Source organism: Solanum dulcamara, chromosome 12 (assembly GCF_947179165.1).
Source record: "Solanum dulcamara chromosome 12, daSolDulc1.2, whole genome shotgun sequence".
NCBI classification, from domain to species: Eukaryota; Viridiplantae; Streptophyta; class Magnoliopsida; order Solanales; family Solanaceae; genus Solanum; species Solanum dulcamara.
The window spans coordinates 64268722-64295495 of record NC_077248.1 but is presented as its reverse complement, the minus strand read 5'-3'; the positions used below and the strand labels follow the sequence as shown (position 1 = coordinate 64295495).

The following is a 26774-nucleotide window of genomic DNA, read 5'->3' as shown; positions in this document are numbered from 1 at the left end:
TCATTTGTTAGACAATGAGGATATTATATATTATGTTTTAGAAGATTGTAATATCTCCTTGATCCACTTTCACTTGTCGATTTTGTTAAAAATAGATGTCTACTTTTACTTATCCACTTTAGAATCAAGAGATAATTTATCAGTTAAAAAGTTATTTGGTACGTGGGATAAGGTGGGATATTCAAGATTAAGATTAAATTTATACCATGTTTGGTTGAAGATATCTCAACCTTAATCTTGGTTATCCCATCCAATTTGAAATTATTTTATCTCATCTCTCATGTGAGATAATTAGTTCCAGAATTATAAATTCAAGATTATAATTCCAGGATAATTTTGTGTGCGATCAAACAATCATTAATTTCTAATTCACCTTATTACCAACCATAGTCATTCTTCCCAAAAATCAAAGTTATTATATTCAAATGGTGATATAGTAAGATTGTTCATTTTATTTATTGTTCTGTAAGGAGAGTGTCAAGTTAATATCGGATAAATTTACATGAAATAAAATAAATATTTCATGTACTTTTATTTGCAAAATGCAATTAGTGTAGAGGTTCTACCGAGACTTGAACTCGGGCTATTGGATTCAGAGTCCAATGTCCTAACCACTAGACCATAGAACCATTTTGTCTGCAATTTAACATCTTAATTTAATCACTAAAAAATGGAAAACTACACTACAGTTGTAATGTCCATCTAAAACCCTTTAAACTTACAAGTATATTTCGTTTAGAAATTAAAATTAACTGAATACATAAATACATGATAAAATGTTCATATTAGATATTTCTGACATTAAATTTTTATTTTTCTTTAATAAAATTTCAAGAACTCATCCATAAATTAATCATATCCGTAAGAAGTCATAAAACATGCTTGATAACACAAGTCAAAAATGTTTATAGAAATACTTTATCAATATATTCAAATACTCAACTACAACGTAATATAATTCGAATACATGAATAACACATTTAAGGGAATATTCATGTGTTTTGTGGTTATTTTAAGTTGAACTTAAAATATGATATAAAACTCAACTTATACTTGTACTTCTAAACAAAATGCATATTAAACTTGATTTCTATTGACAATTAGATACTCTAATTTGTGATTATTTTGATAAGGGTGATATTTGACTCAAATTAAATTAAAACTTGATATTTTTATTTGGAGTTTCGTTAGATTGACAGGCTATTACAGAAGGTTCGTCGAGCGCTTCTCTTCTATAGTAGCATCGTTTACTAGGCTGACTAGATTGAATGTTCCCTTTGAATGGTCCGATGAGTGTGAGAGGGGGTTTTTGAAGCTCAAAGAATTGAGTCAACTTGATAAAGTGTGTGACTATCTCATTTAATTATATTCTCAACAAGCTTCCTCATGTGCGAGTCTAATTTTTTTTCATGGGCCAATTAAGTGTGTGACAATCTCATTTAATATATTCTCAACACACCCCTCACAAATACAAGCCTAATTCTTTTTCATGAGCCAAGCACATGAAAATTCTTTTTAATTTAGATGACGATGATATTCGATCTCGAAACTCCTGCCTGCTCTGATATCATATTAAAGTTCGCCACCTTCTTATCTAAAAACTTAAGCTATTAAAAAGAACACATTTTTATTATTGAATTGTATTCTCAACCCAACTTAGCATACACACATCTCATGAACATCTTATATTTGAAAAAAGGAAAAATAATTGTTTTCGTCCCTCTGTTACTATCTTATTATGATTTTGATCCCTGTGATATTCAACTTCCCACTTTTAACCTTTAATTAAGCAAAGAGAATGATTTTAATCCTTTTACAAACGACAGTTACAAATGTAAGCAGACTTGTCATTACTATCAAGGGCAATTCCAGTATTAAAATAAGGAACACTTTTATAAAAAAAAAAACTAAAAAAAACCCCTAAACATTCGAACACAATTAGAGTCTTCCATAACATCCTCCCCCAATTATAACAATATCTTAGCCCTTCTTTCTTCTCTCAATTGTCTATAGAAACTAATCGTCTATTCCATGAATTGAGTAGCTTTTGGGTTTGTTGGTGGATGAACAATATCTCTTTACTTGTCTCTTCTTTTGTGTGAGAAAATAATTCATCAACTCCTTCTAGGGCACATAGCAATTCACTGCACCTGTTGAAGAGGAAAAAAAAATAATCTTTTCGACACTGAAACTGCGTTACAAGAGTGGGCTACAATTCACGCCGACATGTGAGTACTCTGTTGAGTTTAATTAGACTAAATTTTTAATATCGCTTCATGAAAAAAAATTAAGATCTTTGGTTATATAGCAATTCATACATGAATACAAACTATATATTTTGGTCCATCTTTTGAAATAATGCGTATCAGTGTATGTCTGTATATTATGGGTTGTGTTGATATTTAAAAAATATTAAAGTTGCATTAAAAACAAATTCATGCAGTTAAGTATTATGGAGATAATAATTTTTTCTAACAATAGATAGAAGTGAAGACACGAGGGTGTGCACATAATTAAACTGCGTAGTACTAAAATCTCATACATATAACTCAATTCTTCAAGAATTAAAACAAACATAATTCAAATTCAAAACTACTTTGGACTTGTATGATAATTTATATTTTTATTGGTTCTATTTAGTATAACAATCCTAATAGCTGCTATTTTTGCTTCTCACATGGCAGATGAAGGTGGAGATTCAGATATGTACACCATTAAACTACACTATAAGGGTCGGTGGGTGTTTGAACCAGAGATGAACTATGTTAGTGGACAAATAGCTTATTATGACTATTGCAAGAGAGAAGAAAATTCTATCATTCAGATGAGGTGGAGTATGAAAAAGTTGAGAGTCAATGATAGAAAAGTAAAATTTTGGTTTAACTTTTTTTATGAAATACCCGACAATGAAGAGGTAGAGATATTTGTCGAGCACACAGATGAGGATCAGTGGAACTATGATGTGGTTGATTCCGAGGGTGGCCCAGTCCTACATGATGAAGAAGGTTTGATAGATGTCGATGTAATCGAGAAAAGTGATGAGAATGATTCGACAACTGAAGAATGTGAGTCATTTCATGACTCTGATTATTCCTTAGAAGTAACTGATTTGATTTTTGATAAAACCATCAACTCTACTGTAGAGAGGATTGGGTGTTACTGGAAAAAGTAGAGATAATCAAGTCAAAGGAAAAACTGTTGAGCTTGGAGTTTCCTCAAATATTGTTGGCTATGTTTTCGAATGACACTCAAGAAGATGACTTTGCTACATCACATGAGGAATTGATGAGTTTGCATGGAGATTCTGACGATGAAAATCATAAAAGATCTATTGTTTTCAATCCAACTAGGGATTTGGAAGATCCAAATTTTAAGTTTGCACTTAATATGATTTTCAGTAATAGCAAGGAATTCAAAAAGGTAGTTGAGGTACATTCTGTGATTCAAAAAAAGGATATCAAGTTTAAAAAGAATGAAAGTACGAGATCTAGGGCAACTTGTAAGGTGTCAAGCTGCAAATGGTTCATATTCGCATCAAAGGCTAATCAAAGTGAGTCTTTCATGATCAAGACAATAGGTCCAGACCATTCCTGTGGCAATCAAAGAGATAACCAGACGACTGACTCTGAATTTTTAGCTAAGAAGTACGTAGAAGAGCTTAAAATTAATCTAAATTGGGGTGTGAAAGAATTTCAAGATCATGTGATGAGGACTCATAATTGTACCATTTCACGAAATCAAGCTTATATGGCAAAGAGGAAGGCATTAGATCTAATTACAGAGACTAAAGAAGAGCAATTTGAGATGTTGTGGGATTATTGTGCTGAGATAAGGAGGAGTAATCCAGGGATTACATGTATTTTGAAGTTGGACGAAAATTCAAAAACAATGGTCAATGATAGAAAGAGATTTCTAAGACTATTTGTGTTTTGCAGCTTGTAAACAGGGATTCTTAGCTGGATGTCGACCCATAATAGGGATTGATGGATGCCATTTGAAAGGGAACCAACTAGGGGGGCAACTACTGACAGCAGTAGGCATTGATGGAAACAACAACATGTATCCTATTGCGTTCGCAATAGTGGAAGGTGAACAGAAGAAAAGTTGGAGTTGGTTTCGTACACTTCTTGACGAGGATCTAGGTATTTCACAAAATCCTTCTGCTTGGACTTTCATTTCAAATAAGCAAAAAGGTTTAATTCCAGTATTTGATGAGACAATGCCATATGTTGCACACAGATTTTGTGTGAGACATCTGCACAATAATTTTAAGACGGAAGGTTTTGGAGGACAAGCATTGAAAGATGTCCTATGGAAAGCTGCCAGAGCAACTACAGAAGCTGAATTCTCCAAGCATATGGAAGAAATGGGGAAATTAAATCCAAAAGCCCCTGAATGGTTCATTAATAAGCCCCCCATTCACTGGTCAAGAGCTTTTTTCTCTCCCTTTTCAAAGTGTGATGTGTTATTTAATAATTTGTGTGAGTCATTCAATAGTGTACTTCTACCGGTAAGAGACAAGCATATTTGGACAATGATTGAATCAATTAGGATCTACATGATGTCCAGACTTCAAAAGAACAGAGATAAAATGATGAAGTATTGTCAGAGAATCTGTCCAAAGAACATACTGAAGCTAGAGCAAAATAAGGCTAAAGCTGCAGAATGTATTGCCACTAAATCTGATCAATTTCACTATCAAACTGAGGACATCTATCGTAGACTATTCTCTGTTGATCTTAAAGAGAAAACATGTTCTTGTAGGAGATGGGAATTAACAGGAATACCTTGTAGTCATGCTATTGCAGCTATATGGGTTAAGAAGGATGAACCTAAAATGTATGTTCATAAATGCTACACAGTTGAGCAGTACATGAAGAGTTATAACCCATCCATTTTGCCAATTGTCAGCTCTGATCAATGGCCTAAGACGGGGATAGAACCACCACTTCCACCCATATACAAGGCACAACCAGGTAGACCAAAAAAACTAATTCTAGAAACAAATTCTAGAAAACTTACCTTGTTAAAAGTATCTAGAAAAGGCAGAAAAAAGAAGTGTGGATCATGTGGAAACTTAGGGCATAATAGTAGAAAATGCCCTATTCTTATGGGAAGAAACCAATCTGAAGCTTCACATCAACAAATACATCAGCAAGTCAAAAAAGAAGGCCCTTCTACAATTAGTAATGCAACAGAAGTAAGTAATTCTATAAATTGGTTCTCTTCATCAAGCGTAAGAGTACTAAAATATAATTTTATTGTAGGTTTCAAGCACTATTATTGAGAATGTGGCATCAAGGCAATCCAGTTCCTCATTTGTGACTGAACAAGTTGTAATTATCTTTCTTGTTGTCTACTCATGCTGTATATATTTGACCTTACTAGCTGGCTTATTTATTTATTATTTGTGTATTGTAGGTCCATCAACTTAATCAGACAAGGTTACCTCAAGAACAATTGAAGAGTTCTACATTCATTTTAGAAGAATTTGGTGAGCATTCCAGAGAAGGTACAAGACCACTCATCATCGAGAAAATGGGAAAACAGTATGTCCCATTGTCAAGATTACAAGAAGCGCTTTCTCAAAATAGTAAGAGAGTAAGAAGTGACCCGCGAGCTCAGAAGAAATTTGTCCCTTGAATAGAGAAGTTAAAAGAAAGCCAATGGCATTACGGACATGTGTTTAGACCTAGATTTTTTTTATGACTTTAAAGTTGATTATCTTCTGGTGACTGTATATGATTGTATTTTTTCTTTTAAAATTGAATGCAACTTAAATAACTATCTTTTATTCTTCTTGATCTTAACTTGAAATAAACCATCCTTCTTTTGTAATGCTTCTCTATAATTTGATTTTCAGTTCAAGGGAGAGGGCCACAGATAAAATCGAAACGGCGACTTTAAGCAAAATGTTCTAACTAATGAAGTTAATTACTATACAACAACAACCCAGTGCAATTCCACATCGTGGAGTCTGGGGAGGGTAAAATGTACGCAGATCTGGCTCCTACCAATGTAGGACGGCTGTTTCCGAATGAAGTTAATTACTATAATAGACGATAAATATTTTTATAATTTAATTCGAAATCTAACTAAAAAATTTCATCAGCTTACCTAAGAAGTATCTAAACAATATAATTTTAGTCTTAAGTAAACAACATATCAAACATCACTCTGTACCTTTAAGGTCATCAGTTGTCAAGCTCGTGAATAGTAGAGGATCTGAATCGTTGAACTTATTTACCTTCCTGTTTCAAGAAGACACAACACTTCAGTTGTAGACAACAATATTTGCAGATAGAGATGTCAAAACTGAAAACATGCCCATAACAAATAACTATAAAGAGATATCCACGAATGATAATCTACAAGTGTAAGAATGTTGTTTTTCTACTTTAAAAAGGCAGCAATAATATGTAAAACTTTATGACGTTTGAGAAATCAGGTTGTGAATTTTCATTACTGAAATTCACTATTTCACCAAGAAATAGTTTTGTTGAACCCAAGTTGCAGGCTTCAATTCAGACATTTATTTATTTGATCTTCTCGTTAGTGTTAATTAACCATTCTATAATGACAGCAGTCCAACAGTCTTGTCAAAGGCTCATTCAAGGTGAGCTTAAGCCCCAAACCGCAAAAATTATAACTTTTTTCTTAAATTATAGAAATTAGTATCATAGAAATAGTATTACCTAGTTTAAAAGTGGCAAAATTCAAAGTGGAACTCAACTTTGAAATTTCAAAGCTCAATTTTTTCATCACTAGTCGAAATTGTATAATCCAATATTTTATAGCGTATAGGTTTCAAAAATATAAAGGGAGAGTATTAGCAATTTTTGAGAGGAATATATATGAATTTAGGTGAAACAAAAGACCCACAAACACATTTTTTTCACAGCCAAACCCATCACCTACTAAACTTGAGCTACCATGGAAGACAAATCTTAAAAAAAGGCAGTCCAATCCATTAAAGCTCCTGCTATTTGCAGGGTCCGGAAAGGACCTAACACAAGGGTATTTTATGCCGCATCCTTGTCTTGACAGATTACATGGCTTGACTTTACCAGTTAAACACCAATTTGAAAATTTGAAAGCTTCAACTATGCAAATCAGATAAAAAACCATTTTGAAAGCTTGATCGAAAAATTAAATAAAAATAACAAATTTCAGAAATCAAAATGTCTTTACGGGGTATGTAAAAAAACAAGAACAAAGAGGAATAAAAAGAGTAGCATAGGCTGCTAGCTCGAACTGGAAAGTGGAGAAGAAAATTCGATTTGCCATGACTGGAGCAAAAACCATCCTGAAATGAGCTCCGTCATGAATTTTCTCTTCGAATTTCATTAGATTTAATTGTGTCTGCATTTGATTAGAAGAAGAGGAAATCAAATCAGAAAATTATTTATTAAAGTAAAAGATTAGAAAGGACTGGAGAGAGAGAAAAACACTTTCTTTCATTCACGTGAGTGGTGATATTCTAGTCAGTCAAATAAATGATAAAAATTTATTTAATAGTAATAATGTTGTATAATGACAAATATGTTTACATTTGTAACTGTCCTTAGTAAAAGGATTAAAATAATTCTCTTTGCTTAATTAAAGGTTAAAAGTGTGAAATTGAAAACCTTCAAAAAAAAAAAAAAACCCTTTTTGCCATTGCTGCAACTTCAAGAATCAACACTAACCTCAGCAATGGCACAAACAAACTTTCACCCTTCACACAACCAATCACTCAATCAAAGACTTAGCAGTTTCAAACAAGTTGGGATCGATTACATCAATCTTCTGTATCCATTCCGCTCTATTCAGACCCATTTCGTCCAAAATTTTCATCTTTTCCGAGTACCCAAATCGGAAAAACCATATATTTACTTGAATTTCACTTCAAAACCCAAATGGGTATTCACTAGTTCTAACATTTCATCTCCAGAATGGATGAATTTTCCTCTTTTTCGAGTACCCAAATCCAAAAAACCGTATTTTTATGTAAATTTCACTTCTAAACCCAAATGGGTATTCACTGGTTCTAACCTTCCACCTCCAGAATGGGTTCATCCATTCATTGATCTTTCTGACTTAATCACAGACCGCAAAGATCTCAAACCGTCACCATGGGTCTCTCGAATTTTGAATCTTTTAGACAATTCATCATTGATGGAGCAGAATTTAGATGCTTATTGCTACAAATTTCTCATTAAATTATCTCCCACTTTTGTTGCATATGTGTTGAAGTCAGATTACCTTCTGGGTAAGCCTGATATCGCGTTTCGTTTCTTTTATTGGGCTGGTAAGCAAAAAGGGTTTGTTCATAATTGTGAATGCTATGTGTTTTTAGTTCAGATTTTATCTGCTTCACGTGAATTGGATAGGATTAAGCATGTGTTTAGTGAATTTAAGCATAGTAGTTTCTTGATGAATGTGGCAGCTGTTAATTCTTTGATTAGGAGTTTTGGAGAACTTGGGATGGTTGAAGAATTATTATGGGTGTGGAGACAAATGAAAGAAAATAGTATTGAGCCTAGTTTATATACCTATAACTTTTTGATGAATGGACTGGTGAATTCCATGTTTATTGAATCTGCTAAACGCGTTTTTGAGGTTATGGAAAATGGGAAAGTTAATCCGGATATTGTTACGTATAATACTATGATTAAGGGGTATTGCAGATCTGGGAAGCTTCAAAAGGCAATGGAGAAATTTAGAGACATGGAGGTTAGGAAAGTGGAGCCTGACAAGATTACTTACATGACTCTGATGCAAGCATGTTATGCGGAGGGAGATTTTGATTCTTGTTTGGGACTTTATCACGAAATGGAGGAAAAGGACTTGGATATTCCACCACACGCTTATACGTTAGTGATTGGAGGGCTTTGTAAAGTCGGGAAGGTTTTGGAAGGGTTTACTGTTTTTGAAAATATGATCAAGAAAGGTTTGAGACCTAATCTGTCAATTTATACTGCTCTAATTGACTCATACATGAAACATGGAAACTTGGATGAGGCTATGAGACTTTTTGATAGAATGAAGAATGAAGGATTTGAACCGGATGAAGTAACATTTGGGGTTATTGTAAATGGTTTATGCAAGAGTGAAAGGTTGGATGAGGCCATGCAGTGGCTTGAGTACTGTCAAAATAACAATGTAGCTATCAATGCCATGTTTTATTCAAGTCTTATTGATGGTCTAGGAAAGGCAGGGAGAGTTGATGAGGCCAGAGAACTCTTTGAGGAGATGGCTGAGAAGGGATGTACACGTGATTCTTATTGTTATAATGCGCTTATCGATGCCTTGGCCAAAAATGAGAAAATTGATGAAGCTTTGGTGCTTTTTAAGAGAATGGAAGATGAAGGTTGTGATCAAACAGTTTATACATACACAATATTGATCAGTGGCATGTTTAAAGAGCATCAAAATGAAGAGGCACTTAAATTGTGGCATATGATGATTGATAAGGGTATAACTCCAAATGCTGCTTCTTTTCGAGCCCTTTCAACCGGGCTTTGTCTTTCTGGAAAGGTAGCAAGAGCATGTAAGATATTGGATGAGCTGGCACCAATGGGTGTTATCCTGGAGACAGCTTTTGAAGATATGATTAATGTTCTATGCAAGGCAGGTCGTGTAAAAGAGGCTTGCAAATTAGCTGATGGGGTTGTGGATCGAGGTCGAGAAATTCCTGGAAAAGTTCGTACTGTTTTGATTAATGCCTTGAGGAAGACAGGGAATGCTGATATGGCAGTGAAGTTGATGCATAGTAAGATTGGCATTGGATACGACAGGATGGGTAGCATTAAAAGGAGGGTAAAGTTTCGAGTTTTGGTTGAAAGCTGAAGCATTGGATAAAAGGTAGCATTGAATGGAGGATAAAGTTTTGAGCTTTGGTTGAAAGCTGAGGTGAAAGCTGGATATTGTGGTTATTATTGGGATATTCAAATATGCTATTATGCTGTCATGGGTGGTTATTAGTTAAATATTCTGCGGCAAAACGGACAAAGATGTGATCAAATAAGCAATGAACATGTCATTTGACAAAGCTATGCATATCTGCCACTTTATGGAGTTCTAACAAGCAAAGCAAGAGGTAAAGTTAATTGAAATTTTTGTCTATAAAGAGTGTGATAAATCATCTTGCTTGCGTTAGATACGGCTTTTCTTTTTTGTTGAAACTGGAAGTACAGTCAACTCACAAATTGCTTACCCCCTCTGTTGATTTTAAATACTTTGTCAAACTCCGCCACAACTAAAATTGATGGATGGGATTATATACCACTCATATTAGTTACTATCTGTCAAAGATTCTTCTCATAAGCTCCATGCCTACACTAATGCTTTCTATCAGTTGATTCAGCAGTTCTTGCTATCAATCAAAACATGGTACTCCCAGACAACTTATCTCATATTTGTTCTAAAAGAGGTACTATGACAGTCCCAAGCTCCAGTTGCTCAAGTAATAAGCAGCTGGAAGAATGCTTACGTTTCTTCGTGGATGTGGTAATTCATACACACAATAACTGTGCCTTAATCTTAAACCATGTAGTGGAACTTTACATGCTACCTTGCCAGATATTGCCCAGATACTGAAATTCAAATGTTTCTGACTGTTGGTGTAATATATATGATGTAAAGGATGAACATGGTATGTTAAATTTCATAGAACCTTTACAGGAATAGGTTTTTGTAAAGTGGGATTCCTTCTGTTTTTTTTTTTGTAATGAAGGATTCCTAACCAGTGTACTGCCTTTGCACTATCATAGTTTTAGGCTGCTCTATTTTTGATATAATGTTCACCTACCTTTTCAAAGAAAGAGAGCACACAGAGGAAGGAATGGAACCCTGGTTACTTGCCTGGAGTAAGAGACTCTTTTTTACTGTCAAAAATATGAGAATTTTGTTCTATAACAACAATATTGGCCTCATTGTCTGTATAGTAGGTGGATTTTGGCCTCATTGCCTGTAGTAGATGGATGCATTGTCTAACACACATGAAAAATTAAGAAAATTGCCCAATTTCTGTTGAGTAGCCCCTAAATGCTAAAAAATGGTATGGATCATGATGAGACTATACATACTGTTCGTCCAAGAAATTACGGAGGGTCCTGTAAAAGTTTTTGAAAAAAATTACCCAAAAATTATATCAACAAAAAAATCATTGACTAATATATGAAAAATTGAGAAAAATCGCGTAATTTCTATTGAGTGGTCCCTAAATACTTAATGGATCATGGTGAGTTTATACGTATGTGTTTCCTCAGGTCATTATAGAGGGTCTTGTAAATGTTTTGAAAAAAAGATGTTTGAAAATCATATTACCAAAAAATTCATTGATTAACGCACATGAAAAACTGAAGAAATCGCCTAATTCCTGTTTTTTTTAAAAAGAAAATTGGAGATAGGTGAAGGGGAAATGGGGAGGGGATAACAATGTGGGGAATCGAATTCTTACCAACAAGATGAGAGTTCAGGTAGTCAACCAACTGAACTATTAAGATTCTCCGCCTAAATCTTGTTGAGTGGCCCATAAATGCTAAAAAATGATGTGGATTACAGTGAGGTTATACGTATTGTTTCCTTAGGTCATTACAGAGGGTCATATAAAAGGTTTTGAAAAAAAAATGGTGTCGATCATGATGATGCTATACAAACGGTTTCCCTAGGTCATTACGGAGGATTTTGTAAAGGTTTTGAAAAAAGAAAGTACCCGAAAAACATGTCACCAAAAAATTTATTGAAACATTGAAAAATTAAGAAAATCGCCTAATTCCTGTTGAATGACCCTTAAATGTTAAAAAAATGGTGTGGATCATGGTGAAGCTATACGTATTGTTCCATAGGTAATTATAAAGGGTCCTGTAAAGATTTTGAAAAAAAAGCTGAAAATCATATCACTAAAACATTCATTGACTAACACACACGAAAAACAGAGAAAATCACCTAATTTCTGTTTAGTAGTCCCCTAAATTAAAAAAAATATGGATCATGGTGAAGCTGTGCATACTCTTCTCCCAGGTCATTACAGAGGATCCTGAAAATATTTTGGAAAAAAGTCACCAAATATTGACTAAAACAGATGAAAATTTGAAAAAAATTGTCTAATCCCTATTGAGTGACCTCTAAATGCAAAAATAAAAATAATAAAATGGCGTAGGTCATGGTGAGGATATATGTATTGTCCCCCCAGGTCATTACAGAAGGTCTTCTAAAGGTTTCGAAAAAAATGCTTGAAAATCATATCACCAAAAAAGTTATTAACTAACAACACACGAAAAATTGAGAAAAATCGCCTAATTTCTGTTAAGTGACCCCTAAATGCTAAAAAAATGGCGCGGATCATGATGAGTCTATACGTACTATTCCCCCAAGTTACTATGGAGGGTCATGTAAAGGTTCGAAAAAAGTGTCTAAAAATCATATCACCAAAAAATTCATTGATGTTACACACAAAAAACTGAAAAAATTGTTTGATTCGTATTGAGTGACCCCTAAATGTTTAAAAAAGACGTGGATCATGTTGAGGCTATACATACTATTCTCCAGGTAATTACTGATGGTTCTGTAAAGATTTTGAAAAAAAATTGTCGAAAACTATATAACCAAAAAAATTATTGACTAACACATAAAAAAAACTGAGAAAATTGTCTACTTCTTGTTGAGTGACCCCTAACTGTAAAAAATAGCATGGATTATGGTGAGACTATATGTACTGTAACCTCTGGTCATTATGGAGGATACTGTAAAGGGTTTTGGAAACTAATGCTAAAAAATTATATCATCAAAAAATTCATTGATTAACACAGATGAAAAACTGATAAAATTGTCTAATTTCTGTTGAGTGGTTCCTAATTGTTTAAAAAATAGTGTGGATCATGTTGAAGTTATACATATTGTTCCCTCATGTCATTACGAAGGAACCTGTAAATATTTTGAAAAAAAATGCCTGAAAATCATATCACCAAAAAATTTATTGACTAACAGAGAAATTAAGAAAATCGCCTATTTTTTGTTAAGTGACCTTCAATGCTATAAACAAGGGTGTCGATCATGGTGAGACTATACGTATTGTTCCCCAGGGCATTATGGAGGGTCCTGTAAAAGTTTTGAAAAAAAATGTTCGAAAATCATATCACCAAAAAATTCATTGATTAACAAGTACAAAATATTAAAAAAATTGCCTAATTTCTAGTGAGTGACCCATAAATACTAAAAATATGGTGTGGATCATGGTGAGATTATACATAGTGTTTTCTCAGATCACTATGGAGGGTCCTATAAATAATTTGAAAAAAAAAACCTAAAATCATATCACAAAAAAATTCTTTGACTACACACACAAATTAAGAAAATCGCCTAAGTCTTGTTGATTGGTCTCTAAATGCTAAACAATGGCGTGGATCATGGTGAGGGTATACATACTATTCTCCAGGTTATTACGGAGAGTCACGTAGAGGTTTTGGAAAAAAGTGCTCGAAAATCATATCACCAAAAAATTTATTGACTAATATACACGAAAAATTGAGAAAATTGCTTAAATCTTGTTGAGTAGCCCGTAAATGCTAAAAAAATTGTGGCTCATACTGAGAGGCTATATGTACTGTTCTTCTAGGTCATTACAGACGGTCTTGTAAAGATTTTTAAAAAAGAGCCCAAAAACTATATCATCAAAAAATTCATTGACTAACTAACACATAAGAAAAATTAAGAAAATCGTCTTATTCCTATTGAGTGGCTCTAAAATAGCGTAAATCATGGTGAGTCTATACGTAATGTTCCCCAAGGCATCACAACGGGTCTTTTAAAAGTTTTAAAAAATAAGTGCCCGAAAATTATATCACCAAAAAATTCATTGACTAATATATATATAAAACAAAGAAAAACGCACAATTTCTATTGAATGACCCTAAATGCTAAAAAAGAACGTGGATCATGGTGAAGCTATGCATACTATTCCCAAGTCATTACGAAGGATACTGTAGATGTTTTAGATATAAAGTGTCCAAAAATCATATTTCTAAAAAAATTATTAACTAACACGCACGAAAGTTAGGCAATTTTTTTATTTTTTCGTGTGTGTTAGCTCATGAATATTTTGATGATATGACTTTCGATCAATTATTTTCTGAAACCTTTATGAGACCCTTCGTAAGTAACCGAGAGATAAGTATGTGTAGCCATGACACGATCCACAGCTTATTCATAGCATTTAGGAGCCGCACAAGCAAAATTATGCGATTTTCTCATTTTTCGTATGTGTTAGCTCATTAATATTTTTGTGATATGACTTTCAGCTAATTTTTTTCAAACCCTTTATGGAAACCTTAGTAAGTACCCAGTGGAGCATTACGTGTAGCCTCGACTTGATCCACGACATATTCATAGCAATTAAGGGTCGCACAATCAGAATTAGACAATTTTTTTATTTTTCGTATGTATTAGCTCATTAATATTTTGGTGATATGATTTTTGGCTATTTTTTTTCAAAACATTTATGGGACCCTTCCTAAGTATCGAGGGAGAAGTATGTGAAGTCTCGGCACGATCCACGACATATTCATCACATTTAGGGCCGCACAAGAAGAATTAAGCAATTTCTCATTTTTCGTGTGTGTTAGTTCATTTTGTTGATATGACTTTCGGCCAATTTTTTCTGAAACCTTTATGGTGCCTTCTATAACTACTCGGGGGAGACATACGTGTAGCCTCGATGTGATCCACTACATATTAGTAGAATTTAGGTGTCGCACAAGAGAAATTAGACGATTTTTTCATTTTTCGTGTGTGTTAGCCCATGAATATTTTGATAATATGACTTTTGAGCAATTTTTTTTGAAACCTTTATTGGGACCCTCTGTATATACCCGAGGGAGAACTACGTGTAGGCTTGACATGATCCATGACGTATTGATAGCATTTAGGGGCTGCACAAACGAAATTTGGTGATTTTTCTCATTTTTCATGTGTGTTAGCCAATGAATATTTTGGTGATGTCTTTCGATCAATTTTTTTAAAACCTTTATGGGAACCTCAGTAAGTACCCGAGGGAGCAGTACGTGTAGCCTTGGCATGATCAATGACATAGTCATAGCATTTAAGGGCCGCAAAAGCGAAATTAAGTAATTTTCTCATTTATTGTTTGTGTTAGCTCATTAATATTTTGGTGATATGACTTTTAGCTAATTATTTTCAAAAATTTAATAGTCCCGCACAAACGAATTTAGATAATTTTCTCTTTTTTCGTGTGTGTTAGCCCATGAATGTTTTGGTGATACAACTTTCGATAAAAATATTCTGAAACCTTAATAGGATCTTCCGTAAGTATCTGATAGGGCAATACGTGCATCCACGACACGCTCCATGATGTATTCATAGAATTTAGGAGTCGTACTAGCAAAATTAGACGATCTTTTCTCATTTTTCGTATGTGTTAGCCATGAATATTTTGATGATATGTCTTTCAGTCATTTTTTTGAAATCTTTATTGGACCCTTGTAAGTACCTGGGAGAGCAGTACATGCGACACAATACACGATATATTCATAGCATTTAGGGTTGCACAGGAGGAATTAGACGATTTTCTTATTTTTCATGTGTGTATATTAGCTAATGAATATTTTGATGATATGACTTTCAGTCAATTTTTTTCTGAAACATGTATAAGATTCCCTGTAAGTACCAGGAGGAGCAGTACGTGTATCCTTGGAAAGAACCACGGCATATTCATAATATTTTTCTCATTTTTTGTGTTCGTTAGAACGTCAATATTTTGATGATATGATTTTTGGTAAATTAATTTTCGAAAATTTTATAGAATCCTCCGTAAATACTTGGAAGAGAAGTACGTGTAGCCTCGAGACGATCCACTGTGTATTCATAACATTTAGGAGTCACATAAGTGGAATTAAACTATTTTCTCATTTTTCGTGTGAATGTTAGCCCATTAATATTTTGGTGATATGTCTTTCAGTTTATTTTTTTGAAACCTTTGTGGGACACTCCGTAAGTACTCAGGAGAGCAGTATGTGTAGTCTTTGTTCGATCCATGGGGTATTAATAGCATTTAGGGGTCCGTACAAACGGGATTAGAAGCTTTTCTCATTTTTAGTGTGTGTTAGTCATGAATATTTTTATGTTATGGCTTTCGGTCAATATTTTTTCAAAATCTTTATGGGACCCTCTGTAAGTATCCGAGGGAGCATTACGTGTAGTCTTGACACGATCCACAACATATTCATAGCATTTAGGGGACGCACAAGCGGAATTAAATGGTTCTCTTTTTTCATTTGTTTTAGCCCATAATATTTTGGTGATATAACCTTTTGTAAAAAAAAATTTGAAACCTTAATATGACCCTCCGTAAGCACTCGAGAGAGCAGTACATGTAGCCGCGATATGATTCATGTTGTATTTATAGCATTTAAGGGTCAAACAAGTGGAATTAGCTGATTTTCTCAATTTTGGTGTGTGTGTTAGCACATGAAAATTTTGATAATATGGCTTTCCATCAAAAAAAATTCTGAAATCGTTTTGGGACCCTCTGTAAATCCCCCAAGGGAGTAAGACGTATAGCCTCAACACGATCCACGATGTATTCATAGCATTTAGAGGTTGTAGAAGCAGAATTAGACGATTTTTTCATTTTGCATGTGTGTTAGTCCATGAATATTTTGGTGATATAGATTTCTGTCAATTTTTTTTCGAAACCTTTATAGACCCTCTATAGGTATCTAAAGGAGCAGTATGTGTAGCGTCAGTACGATCTAAGGTGTATTCATAGCATTTAAGGCTCACGGAAGTAAAATTAGATGATTTTTTATTTTTTGGGTGTTTTAGCCAATAAATATTATGGTGATGTGTCTTTCGATGTATTTTGTTACACCCCACACTCTCGAGCTCGGAATGTCTCTTTAGTTCTTTAGACATTATCATGTGAGTCGGATAAGCTACAACACTATCAAACGACTCCAAGGAAAGGAGAATGTGATACCCTATAGTAGGGAAGGTTGGAAATAGAGTCATAAGAATCCAGAAGGAATTGTAGGCCAAGTAATGAGTCGTAGGAGTCGATTTACCTACGTAAGCTACTAATTTAGAAGTCTTATACACTTGATTTGCTTAAGGATATACCAATCTTACGTAGCATGGATTAGATAGGCTCCTAAAATAAGACGAGATTACGAACCCACGAGGAAGGGGAAAAGACGACACGTGGTAGCCAATGGAGGAGCGACACGTGGCAGCACCTCAAGCAAGCAGGTGATTCACCTACTTAGGGTCAAGTAGGTGATGCAGCTGCTTGGGGGGTGGACCCCACTGCCACGTGGCAGCCCCTAGTTGGCAGCATGATACGGTGGCCAATTATGGCTTGACATGTGTCACCCTAAGGGGCTGACATGTGTCACCTCTAAGGCAGCCCATGTATTTTTGTTGTATGACTCTTAAGGTAAGTTGTTTATCCAAAAGTTCAGCAAACATAAGAGAAAGGAAGAGAGAAAACGTTAGAGAGCCAAAGAAGGCAGCCAAGGTTTAAGAGAAAAACTAAGGTAAGTTTCTAATTTTCTCTCCGTGAATTAATTATATACGGTGTTCCTCAAGCACGTGGAGATGTATATATGTATCTTACGATGTCTACGGAACCATAACTTCAGCTTTACGCTTGGAACAAACAAGAGAAAATTGAAAGGAAAAATTCTAGGAACAAGAGGAGGGAGCTACGGGTTTGGCCCTTTGGAGGTGAGTCTCCGACTTTCGTTCCGTGAATTAATTATTTATGGTATCCCACGGTTGTATAAAGATATTTAATATCTTAAAATCTTAATTTGAGGCAGCGAAGAAGTGTCAAAAACAGTCCACTCCGTTTCAGCACGGCAAGAGATTTTCGAAGCAAGTTTTGACGAGTTTTGGCCAATTTCGGGTAAGGTAAACTTTCTTCTTTAAATTTGGAATTTATGGGGTTGTTATGGAGTGTATTATGTATCTTGTATACTGCTGGAAGTATGAAAAAAATCGTGGGGATGCTCAGCGAAAGAAACAATCTAAATTGAAGTCGTCGTAGTTAAATTGTAGTCGAAGTAAGGCGTGGTGTGTTTGGAGGCTGCTGCTGGTTGTGTGGTGTGTGTTGCAGGGTCTAAATGTGTTCTAAAATAGGTGTGGGAGCTGTTGGTTGCAGCCATACGATTCCACGCTTCGTACGATTAAAGGTTTCGCAAAATAGAAACTAAAAACCCTATTTTGGATATCGTAATTTCGAGCTAGTCGTTCGGAGGTTGTAATGTATAATGCTGAAAAGTTTTCTATATATACGAGATGCTGGTTATGTTGTTGGTTGGCTGTAGATATTAGGGACGTGATTGGGAATTCGGATAGGGCACATTATAGGGGAGGTGCTGTCCGATTTTCGTTAACGCCTTAACTAGTTAAGGAACTAGTCGAGAAGGCGAGCGAGGGAATGGGGTTTATGAATACTCTTAAGTAATGTAAGACGCTGAAAGGTCTAAAGAGGTTGATGTTCGTATTGATTTCATGTTACTTAGGTTCAAGGGACGACAAGGCGACCGAGACAAAGACTAACCCATAACAGGTATGTAGAGCTATTCTTCTTTTCTTTTGGCATGTCTTAGGTATAAGTTATGAATGGTTTGTATACGAAATGTGGGGATAATTCCACTCGTGAAACTCTAGGTGTAATTCATAAAATTTATTCACTTTGTGATGTTAAGCCGCCTGTAATAGTTGAGTTATTGCCTTTTAAGGCTGCTAGATCATGAATAGTAGTATATGTAGAGCCTGTCTGTTCTTCCTTTTGGAAGGTCTTAAGTATAAATGTAATAGCATATGATATGAGGTGGAGGTAGTTCCAGTTATAAGCTCCAGGTATAACTTGTGACTTTTATTTACTACTTGGTATTAGAATTCTTAAAATAGTTGAACTACCCTCGAGTCTCCTATCTGCTGAATAATACTTGAATGTGTCAGCTCCTATTCCTAAAGTCTCTACGACGACAAATGTCTCTACTTCCATAAGCTGTTTAACCTTGTCTCGATACACGTCTACAATTCCTGAAACTCCAGTTGATATGCTCCGTAACGATGTTTAGAAGATACTTAAGACGATTACTACTCTGATCTTCAGGTGACGATTCACTTGACTGTTTCATTAAGTCTCAAATGATGACTTAGTTGCATAGTTTCTCCCTACTCTACTCGAGCACCCTGTAACCCATCTTCCTCCGAGTCCCATAAGAGGGACGGGAATGTGATCGTGCCTAGTTTTACTATTCGTTCACCGAGTCCCGGGCCGGCTATATATATATGTATGAAGTATACGAGGGTGAAATGCCGTATACGATGAAGTGAAGCATACGATGACACCGTATGTGATGATGCTCGTTAATGCATCCCGGGCCGGATATATATATGATGATATAATGGAAAATGTGGATTGAGTCGTATGTTCTTCGGCATTGTTTTAAATTACGGATCGGGCTGAACGTTCCTCAACATATTTTACTGTATGATGATGGTATGCTATAGAGGTACACTACTCTTTCACCGAGTCTCTCACTAAAGGGTCGGATACTTTATGTAGGCATGCATATGAAAATATAGGGATACATTTGTGACCCCGAGCCCCAGAGTGGACCGGATATACTGTGATGACATACGAGATTATGTCGTATACGATGGTATGATGCCATATACGATGACATGATAAAATGATATACATGATGATATTACGACACATGATTATGATGAAACGATTATGATACCGAGTTCACTAGAGGGCCGGGTACAGGGTATGATAAGGTATATGACTGCATGTCCTAAGCTGTAGGTACAGTAATCTATTAACTGTTATACATGTTTTCTGTATCCCCATTTCAGTTGTTGTTTCAGTTATGATATGTTATGCTTTATATACTCAGTACATGTGTCGTACTGACCCCCCGTTCTCCGAGGGGCTGCGTTTCATGCCCGCAGGTACAAATGTTCTTGTTGGAGATCCACTAGCTTAGGGTTTCCACTCAGCTATGTTGGACCTGCTCTGCTGTTCTGGAGCCTTACTATTGATGCTGGTCATTGATGTATATGTTTATTTATTCAGGGGTACGGCGGGGGCCCTGTCCCGCCATATGATACAGTTATTTCTCTTAGAGGTCTGTAGACATGTCTATGTGGGTTATTTGTAAGTTTGTTTCAGTTGCGCTCATACGACGTATTGCAAATGTTTTTGTGGTGTGGCAGCCTCGTCGGCTCGCATGCCCTGTCCTGTTATGATACAGGTGAATGAGGCTATAGGTTTATGAAAAAAGGTTTTTGACCCATTGGGGTTCGTGTATGGTATCACATCACACACGGTTCAACTTAAGGGTAGGTGATAGATACGCATAAGGGGGTCCATGTCGGACCCCAGTTGCGGCCTACGGGGTTGGGTCATGACATATTGTTTTTGTGAAATCATTGTGGGACCCTCTGTAAGTACCCACAGGATCATACGTGTAGCTTTAGTGCAATCCATGAAGTATTCATAGCATTTAGGGCTGCACAGACATAATTAAGTGATTTTCTCATTTTTCTTTTGTGTTAGCCCATTAAAATTTTGGTGAAGCACGTGTAGCCTCAACACAAATCTACTGTGTATTCTTAGCATTTTGGCAGCACAAGCGAAATTCGACGATTTTCTCATTTTTCGTGTGTATTAGCCATCAATATTTTGGTGATATGACTTTCTGTCAATTTCTTTTTGAACCATTATAGGACTAGTATGTGTAGCCTCGACACGATTCATGTTATATTCATAGTATTTAGCGACCGTATAAGCGGAATTATGAGATGTGTGTCAGCCGATGAATATTTTAGTGATATAGTTTTGTGTCAATTTGTTTCCAAAACCATCATGGGACTCTCTGTAAGTACCTGAAGGAGCAATACGTGTAGCCTCGATACGATCCAAAGTGAATTCATATCATTTATGAGCCGCATAAGTAGAATTAGACGATTTTATCATTTTTCGTGTATTTTAGCCCATGAATATTTTGGTAATATGTCTTTCGATCAATTTTGTTTGAAACTTTTATGGAACCCTCTATAAGTACTCGATGGAGCAGTACATATAGTCTCGACACGATTCATGGTGTAATATTAGCATTTAGGGGCTGCACAAGCGGTATGAGTTGATTTTCTCATTTTTGTGTGTGTTAGCCCATGAATATTTAGGTAATATGACTTTCGATCAATATTTTTTCAAATCCATTATGGGATCCACCGTAAGTATCCGGGGTGCAGTACGTGCAACCTCATCATGATCTATAGTATATTCATATCAATTAGGGGCTGCATAACTGGAATTAAGAGATTTTTTCATTTTTCATGTGTGTCAATCCATTAATACTTATTTTGATAAGACTTTCAGTCAATATTTTTTCTAAAACCTTTATGGGACCCCTCCGTAAGTACCCGAGAACAATATGTATAGCCTCGTCTTGAGCAACGACGTATTCATAGCATTTAGGGGCTGCACAAGTGGTATTAGGCGATTTTCTTATTTTTCGTATGTGTTAGTCCGTGAATATTTTGATGAGATGAATTTTGATCAATTTTTTTCTGAAATCTTTATGGGATGCTCCGTAAGTATTCGGGGGAGTAGTATGTGTAGCCTCATACGATCCATAGTGTATTCATATTATTTAGGGACCGCATAAGTAGAATTAGGTGATTTTCTTATTTTTCATCTATGTTAGCCCATGAATATTTTGGTGAGATGGATTTCGGTTAACTTTTCTCCAAAACATTTATAGGATCCTTTGTAAGTATTCGGGGAAGCAAGACATGTAGACTCGGCATGATCCATGGCGTATTCATAGAATTTAGGAATCGCATAGCGAAATTAGTAGATTTTCTTATTTTCATGTGTGTTTGATGATATAACTTTCGGTCAATTTTTTTTCAAAACCTTTATGATACCCTACGTAAGTACATAGTGAGAAGTATATGAAGCTTCGTAACGATCAATGGCACATTCATAGCATTTAGGAACAACATAAGCGGAACTCAGCGATTTTCTCATTTTCTTGTGTGTTAGTTTTTGAATATTTTGGTAATATAGTTTTTGATCAACTTTTTTATGAAACCATTATGGTACCCTTTGTAAGTACCTGGGAGAGTCGTACGTGTAGACTCGATACGATCTGTGACGTATTCATAGCATTTCAGGGTCGCACAAGCGATATTATGTGATTTTTTTATTTTTTATGTGTGTTAGCCCATGAATATTTTGGTGATATGAGTTTCAGTTAATTTTTTTCTGAAACCTATATGGGACCCTCCGTAAGTACCTAGAGAGAAGTACGTGTTGACTCGGTACGATTCAAGGCGTATTCATAGAATTTAAGGGATGCAAAAGCGAAATTAGGTGATTTTCCCATTTTTCTTGTGTGATAGCCCATTAATATTTTAGTGATATGTCTTTCGATCAAATGTTTTTTCGAACTATCTATGGTACCCTATGTGAGTAGCCTAGAGAGTATTACATGTAGCTTCGGCTTGATCAATAATGTATTCATAATATTTAGGGGTCGTACAATCGTGTGTTATCCATGAAGATTTTGCGTATATGGCTTTCGGTCTTTTTTGTAAAAATCTTTATTGGACCCTCCGTAAGTACTCGACGAATTAGTATGTGTAGTGTCGGCATGATCAACAGTATAATCATAGCATTTAGTGACTGCACAAACGGTATTAGGTAATATTCTCATTTTCCTGTGTGTTAGTCCATGGGATCCTCTGTAAGTACTCGAGGGAGCAGTACGTGCAACTTTGTCACGATCTACGGCGTATTCATAATATTTAGGGGCCGCATAAGTGAAATTATGTGATTTTCTCATTTTTCGTATGTGTTAACTCATTAATATTTTTTTGATAAGGCTTTTAGTCATTTTTGTCGAAATATTTGTGGGAACTTCCGTAAGTATCCGAGAGAGCAGTACATGTAGCCTCGGCTTGATCAACAACGTATTTATAGCATTTAGGGGTCGCATAAGTGAAATTAGGCAATTTTCTCATTTTCCGTATGTGTTAGCTCATGAATATTTTGGTGAGATGACTTTCAATCAAGTTTTTTCTAAAACCTTTATGGGACCCTCCGTAAGTAATCAGAGGAGCAGTACGTGTAGCCTCGGACGATCCACGGTGTATTCATATTATTTAGAGGCAAACGAAATTAGATGATTTTCTCATTTTTTATGTGTTAATGCCTATGAATATTTTGGTGATATGACTTTCAATAAAATTTTTCTGAAATCCTCATGGAACCCTTTGTAAGTATCTAGGGAGCTGTAAGTGTAGCTATGGCACGATCCATGGTGTATTCATAGCATTTAGGGCCGCACAAGTGGAATTAGGTGATTTTCTCATTTTTCATTTATGTTAACTTATGAATATTTTGGTAATATGATTTTCGATAAAAAAAATTGAAACCTTTTGGAACCCTCCCTAAGTACCCGTGGAGAAGTACGTGTAGCCTCGGCACGATCTACATCGTATTTATAGTATTTAGGGGCTAGACAATCGAAATTATGCAATTTTTTTATTTTTTATGTGTGTTAACCCATGCTTATTTTGGTGATATGACTTTTGGTCAATGTTTTTTCAAAACCTTTATGGGACCTTCTATAAGTATCCAAAGGAGAAGTATGTTTATCCTCGTCATGATCCATTATATAGTCATACCATTTAATGGCCGCATAAGCAAAATTAATGATTTTCTCATTTTTCATATGTTTTATCCACGAATATTTTGATGATATGATTTTTGATCAATTTTTTCCGAAACCTTTATGGAACCCTTTGTTAGTATTCAAGGTAGAAGTACGTGTTTTCTTTCACGATCCGCGATATATTCATAGCATTTATGGGACGCACAAGCGAAATTAGACGATTTTCTCATTTTTCATGTGTGTTAGCTTATTAATATTTTGGTGATATGAATTTCGGTCATTGTTTTACCTAAACCTTTATTGGAACCTTATAAGTATCTGGGAGAGCATTACGTGTAGACTCGATATGATACACGGTGTATTCATAGAATTTAGGGTCCGCACAAGAGTAACTAGATTATTTTCTCATTTTTCATGTGTGTATGTGTTGACCCATGAATATTTTGGTGTTATGACTTTCGGTTAATATTTTTTGAAACCTGTATGGACCCTCTGTAAGTAGCCTTGGCATTATCTATGACGTATTCATAGCATTTAGGGGCAGCCCAAACAAAATTAGGTGATTTTTTTGTTTTTTCGTGTGTGTTAGCTCATGAATATTTTGGTGATATGACTTTCGGTCAATTATTTTTTAAACCTTTATGAACGCTCCGTAAGTATCCGGTAGAGCAATACGTGTAAGCTCGAAATGATCCACAATATATTCATAGTATTTAGGTTCCGCACAAGCGGAATTAGATAATTTTCTCATTTATCATGTGTGTTAGCCATGAATATTTTGGTGATATGACTTTCTGCCAATTATTTTTCAAAACATTTCTGAGGCCCTCCATGAGTACTCAGGAGAGTAGTATGTATAGCATCTACATGATCCACGACATATTAATAGCATTTTGGAGCCGCTTAAGCGGAATTAGGAGATTTTGTTATTTTTTGTGTGTGTTAGCGGATGAATATTTTAGTGATATTGCGTTCGACAAATTTATTTCTGAAATCTTTATAGGACCCTCTATATGTACCCGAGAGATGTACATGAAGCCTTAACACGATCCACAGTGTATTCATAATATTTAGGGACCATATAAGCAGAATTAAAAAAACATTCTAATACTCATGTCTTGTAAGGCTTTCGTCTCCAACAAGTCGCTGATACTTTTGCTGATACTTTTGCTCTACCTGCAGATTTGTTTTTCCGCAGCTTCCTCAAGATCTTCGCTTAGATTAGATCTAGTTTGTCACTATAAATATCATCCCTTGCACTCAAGATCCTCAAGATCTGTATAGATCTAGATCTAAATATCAAATTCCGGTGAAACTATAATTTTCTGGCGAAGATTTTTTTTTCTTCAGGTGTACAAATCTGTATTCCCTGTGACGAGCAACCGCTGCAACTCAACTCCTAACACCAACGTGAACAGTATTCTGGCGTGAGTAGTATTTTCCGGCGGCAACTAGGTTCATTTCTACCGGAGTTGGTACCTCCGGTTTTTATATCTTTATATATCTATCCTTTGTTCATACACTTGTAGTTATATTTTGTCGACTTTAGACCCCCGAATAATTTATTAGTTCATACGCGTTTTTGTGGCTTTGGATAGTGATGGTAGAATAGGGTCATGTTCTCGCTCATGGACGGGGACGAGGGTAAGGAGGGGTAAGTGGGTTAAAGGAGCGTCTAGACTGAGAATAGGTTCTTGGAACATTGGAACGTTAACGGGTAAATCCATAGAACTGGTTAAGATTCTAAAGAGGAGGAAGATTAATATAGCCTGTGTACAGGAGACAAAATGGGTAGGCTCTAAAGCTAAGAAGGTAGACGGGTATAAGCTTTGGTTTTCTGGTAAATCGAAGTATAGGAATGGGGTAGGCATTTTAATAGACAGTGATTTAAGGAATCAGGTGGTGGAGGTTAGGAGAGTCAATGATAGGATAATGTCGATTAAAATGGTCGTTCAAGGGATCACGTTGAACATTATTTGTGCTTATGCGCCGCAAGTGGGCTTACGCGAGGAGGATAAGAGGCGCTTTTGGGAGGATTTGGATGAGTTAGTGGGAGGCATACCACCTACTGAGAAGCTTTTCATGGGAGGGGATTTTAATGGGCACATCGGGTCTATTCCAGGAGGGTATGATGATGTGCATGGGGGCTTTGCCTTCGGAGACAGAAATGAAGGAGGAATCTCACTTTTGGATTTCGCAAGAGCTTTCGGGTTGGTGATAGCCAACTCGAGTTTCCCAAAGAAGGAGGACCACTTGATAACCTTCCGTAGTTCAGTGGCTAAAACTCAGATAGACTTTTTACTCCTTAGGAAGGATGATAAAGGTTTGTGCAAAGATTGTAAGGTCATCCCGATCGACAACCTTACAACCCGACATAAGCTCTTAGTGATGGATTTAGGGATCAAGATGACGAGGACGAGGAGGGTCGGGGAAGAATGACCTAGGATCAGATGGGGGAGTTTGACAACGGTTAGTGCCCTAGAGATGGGAGAGAAATTGAAGGATATGGGGGCCTGGGATAGTAATGGGGATTCGAACGATATGTGGGATAAGACAGCTAGTTGTATTAGGGCTGTAGCAAGGGAAGTGTTAGGAGTCTCGACAGGTAGTCGTAGTCGACATCGAGGGGACTGGTGGTGGAATAGAGAAGTACAAGGGAAAGTGGAAGCAAAAAAGGTGGCGTATGCTAAGTTGATGGAGAGCAAGGATGAGGTGGAGAAGTGGACGAATGGGGAACTGTATAAGATAGCGAGGAAGGAGGCGAAGTCGGCGGTTGCAACGGCAAAAACGGCAGCTTTTGAACGCCTTTATGCTGAACTGGAAGAGAAAGGCGGGGACATGAAATTATTCAAGCTAGCCAGGGCCCGGGAGAGAAGGGAACGCGATGTGACTCAAGTGAAGTGCATTAAAGACGAATACGGAAAAGTATTGGTAGAGGAGACCCTTATCAAACAAAAATGGCAATCATACTTCCATAAACTTTTGAATGACAAAGGGGACAGAGAAATTGTGTTGAGAGATTTGGAACATACAGGAAGTAGTCACGATATTGGAGGTTGTAGGAGTATT

The 26774-nt window shown here is 35.9% G+C and overlaps 3 protein-coding genes and 1 non-coding gene across 4 annotated transcripts; 3 read left to right on the top strand and 1 right to left on the bottom strand.

The window, feature by feature from the left end:
* Nucleotides 1–557: 557 nt before the first annotated feature.
* Nucleotides 558–629, bottom strand: TRNAQ-CUG (transfer RNA glutamine (anticodon CUG)). Its single transcript has one exon. It is a non-coding gene; the product is annotated as a tRNA-Gln (tRNA).
* A 2195-nt stretch (nt 630–2824) lies between these two features.
* On the top strand, nt 2825–3942 carry LOC129875841 (uncharacterized). The gene is made up of 2 exons (XM_055951067.1): nt 2825–3069; nt 3144–3942. Exons 1-2 carry the CDS (start codon nt 2825–2827, stop codon nt 3940–3942), a joined length of 1044 nt encoding a protein of 347 aa, XP_055807042.1.
* Nucleotides 3943–3957: 15 nt separating this feature from the next.
* On the top strand, nt 3958–5081 carry LOC129875840 (uncharacterized). Its single transcript, XM_055951065.1, has 2 exons — nt 3958–4976; nt 5041–5081. The coding sequence occupies exons 1-2, from the start codon at nt 4058–4060 to the stop codon at nt 5079–5081; spliced, it is 960 nt and encodes a 319-aa protein (XP_055807040.1). The 5' UTR covers nt 3958–4057.
* A 2551-nt stretch (nt 5082–7632) lies between these two features.
* Nucleotides 7633–10388, top strand: LOC129877442 (pentatricopeptide repeat-containing protein At1g03560, mitochondrial). The gene has a single exon (XM_055952943.1). It carries the CDS (start codon nt 7696–7698, stop codon nt 9829–9831), a length of 2136 nt encoding a protein of 711 aa, XP_055808918.1. The 5' UTR covers nt 7633–7695; the 3' UTR covers nt 9832–10388.
* Nucleotides 10389–26774: the final 16386 nt, after the last annotated feature.

Excerpts from the sequence above, each read along its gene's own strand:
- LOC129877442 (XM_055952943.1), top strand. The coding sequence starts at position 7,696 with ATGGCACAAACAAACTTTCACCCTTCACACAACCAATCACTCAATCAA.
- LOC129875840 (XM_055951065.1), top strand. The coding sequence starts at position 4,058 with ATGTATCCTATTGCGTTCGCAATAGTGGAAGGTGAACAGAAGAAAAGT. Across the intron at positions 4,977-5,040 it reads CATATACAAGGCACAACCAG|AAAAGGCAGAAAAAAGAAGT; the intron begins GTAGACCAAAAA and ends AAAAGTATCTAG.
- LOC129875841 (XM_055951067.1), top strand. The coding sequence starts at position 2,825 with ATGAGGTGGAGTATGAAAAAGTTGAGAGTCAATGATAGAAAAGTAAAA. Across the intron at positions 3,070-3,143 it reads TCGACAACTGAAGAATGTGA|AGAGGATTGGGTGTTACTGG; the intron begins GTCATTTCATGA and ends ACTCTACTGTAG.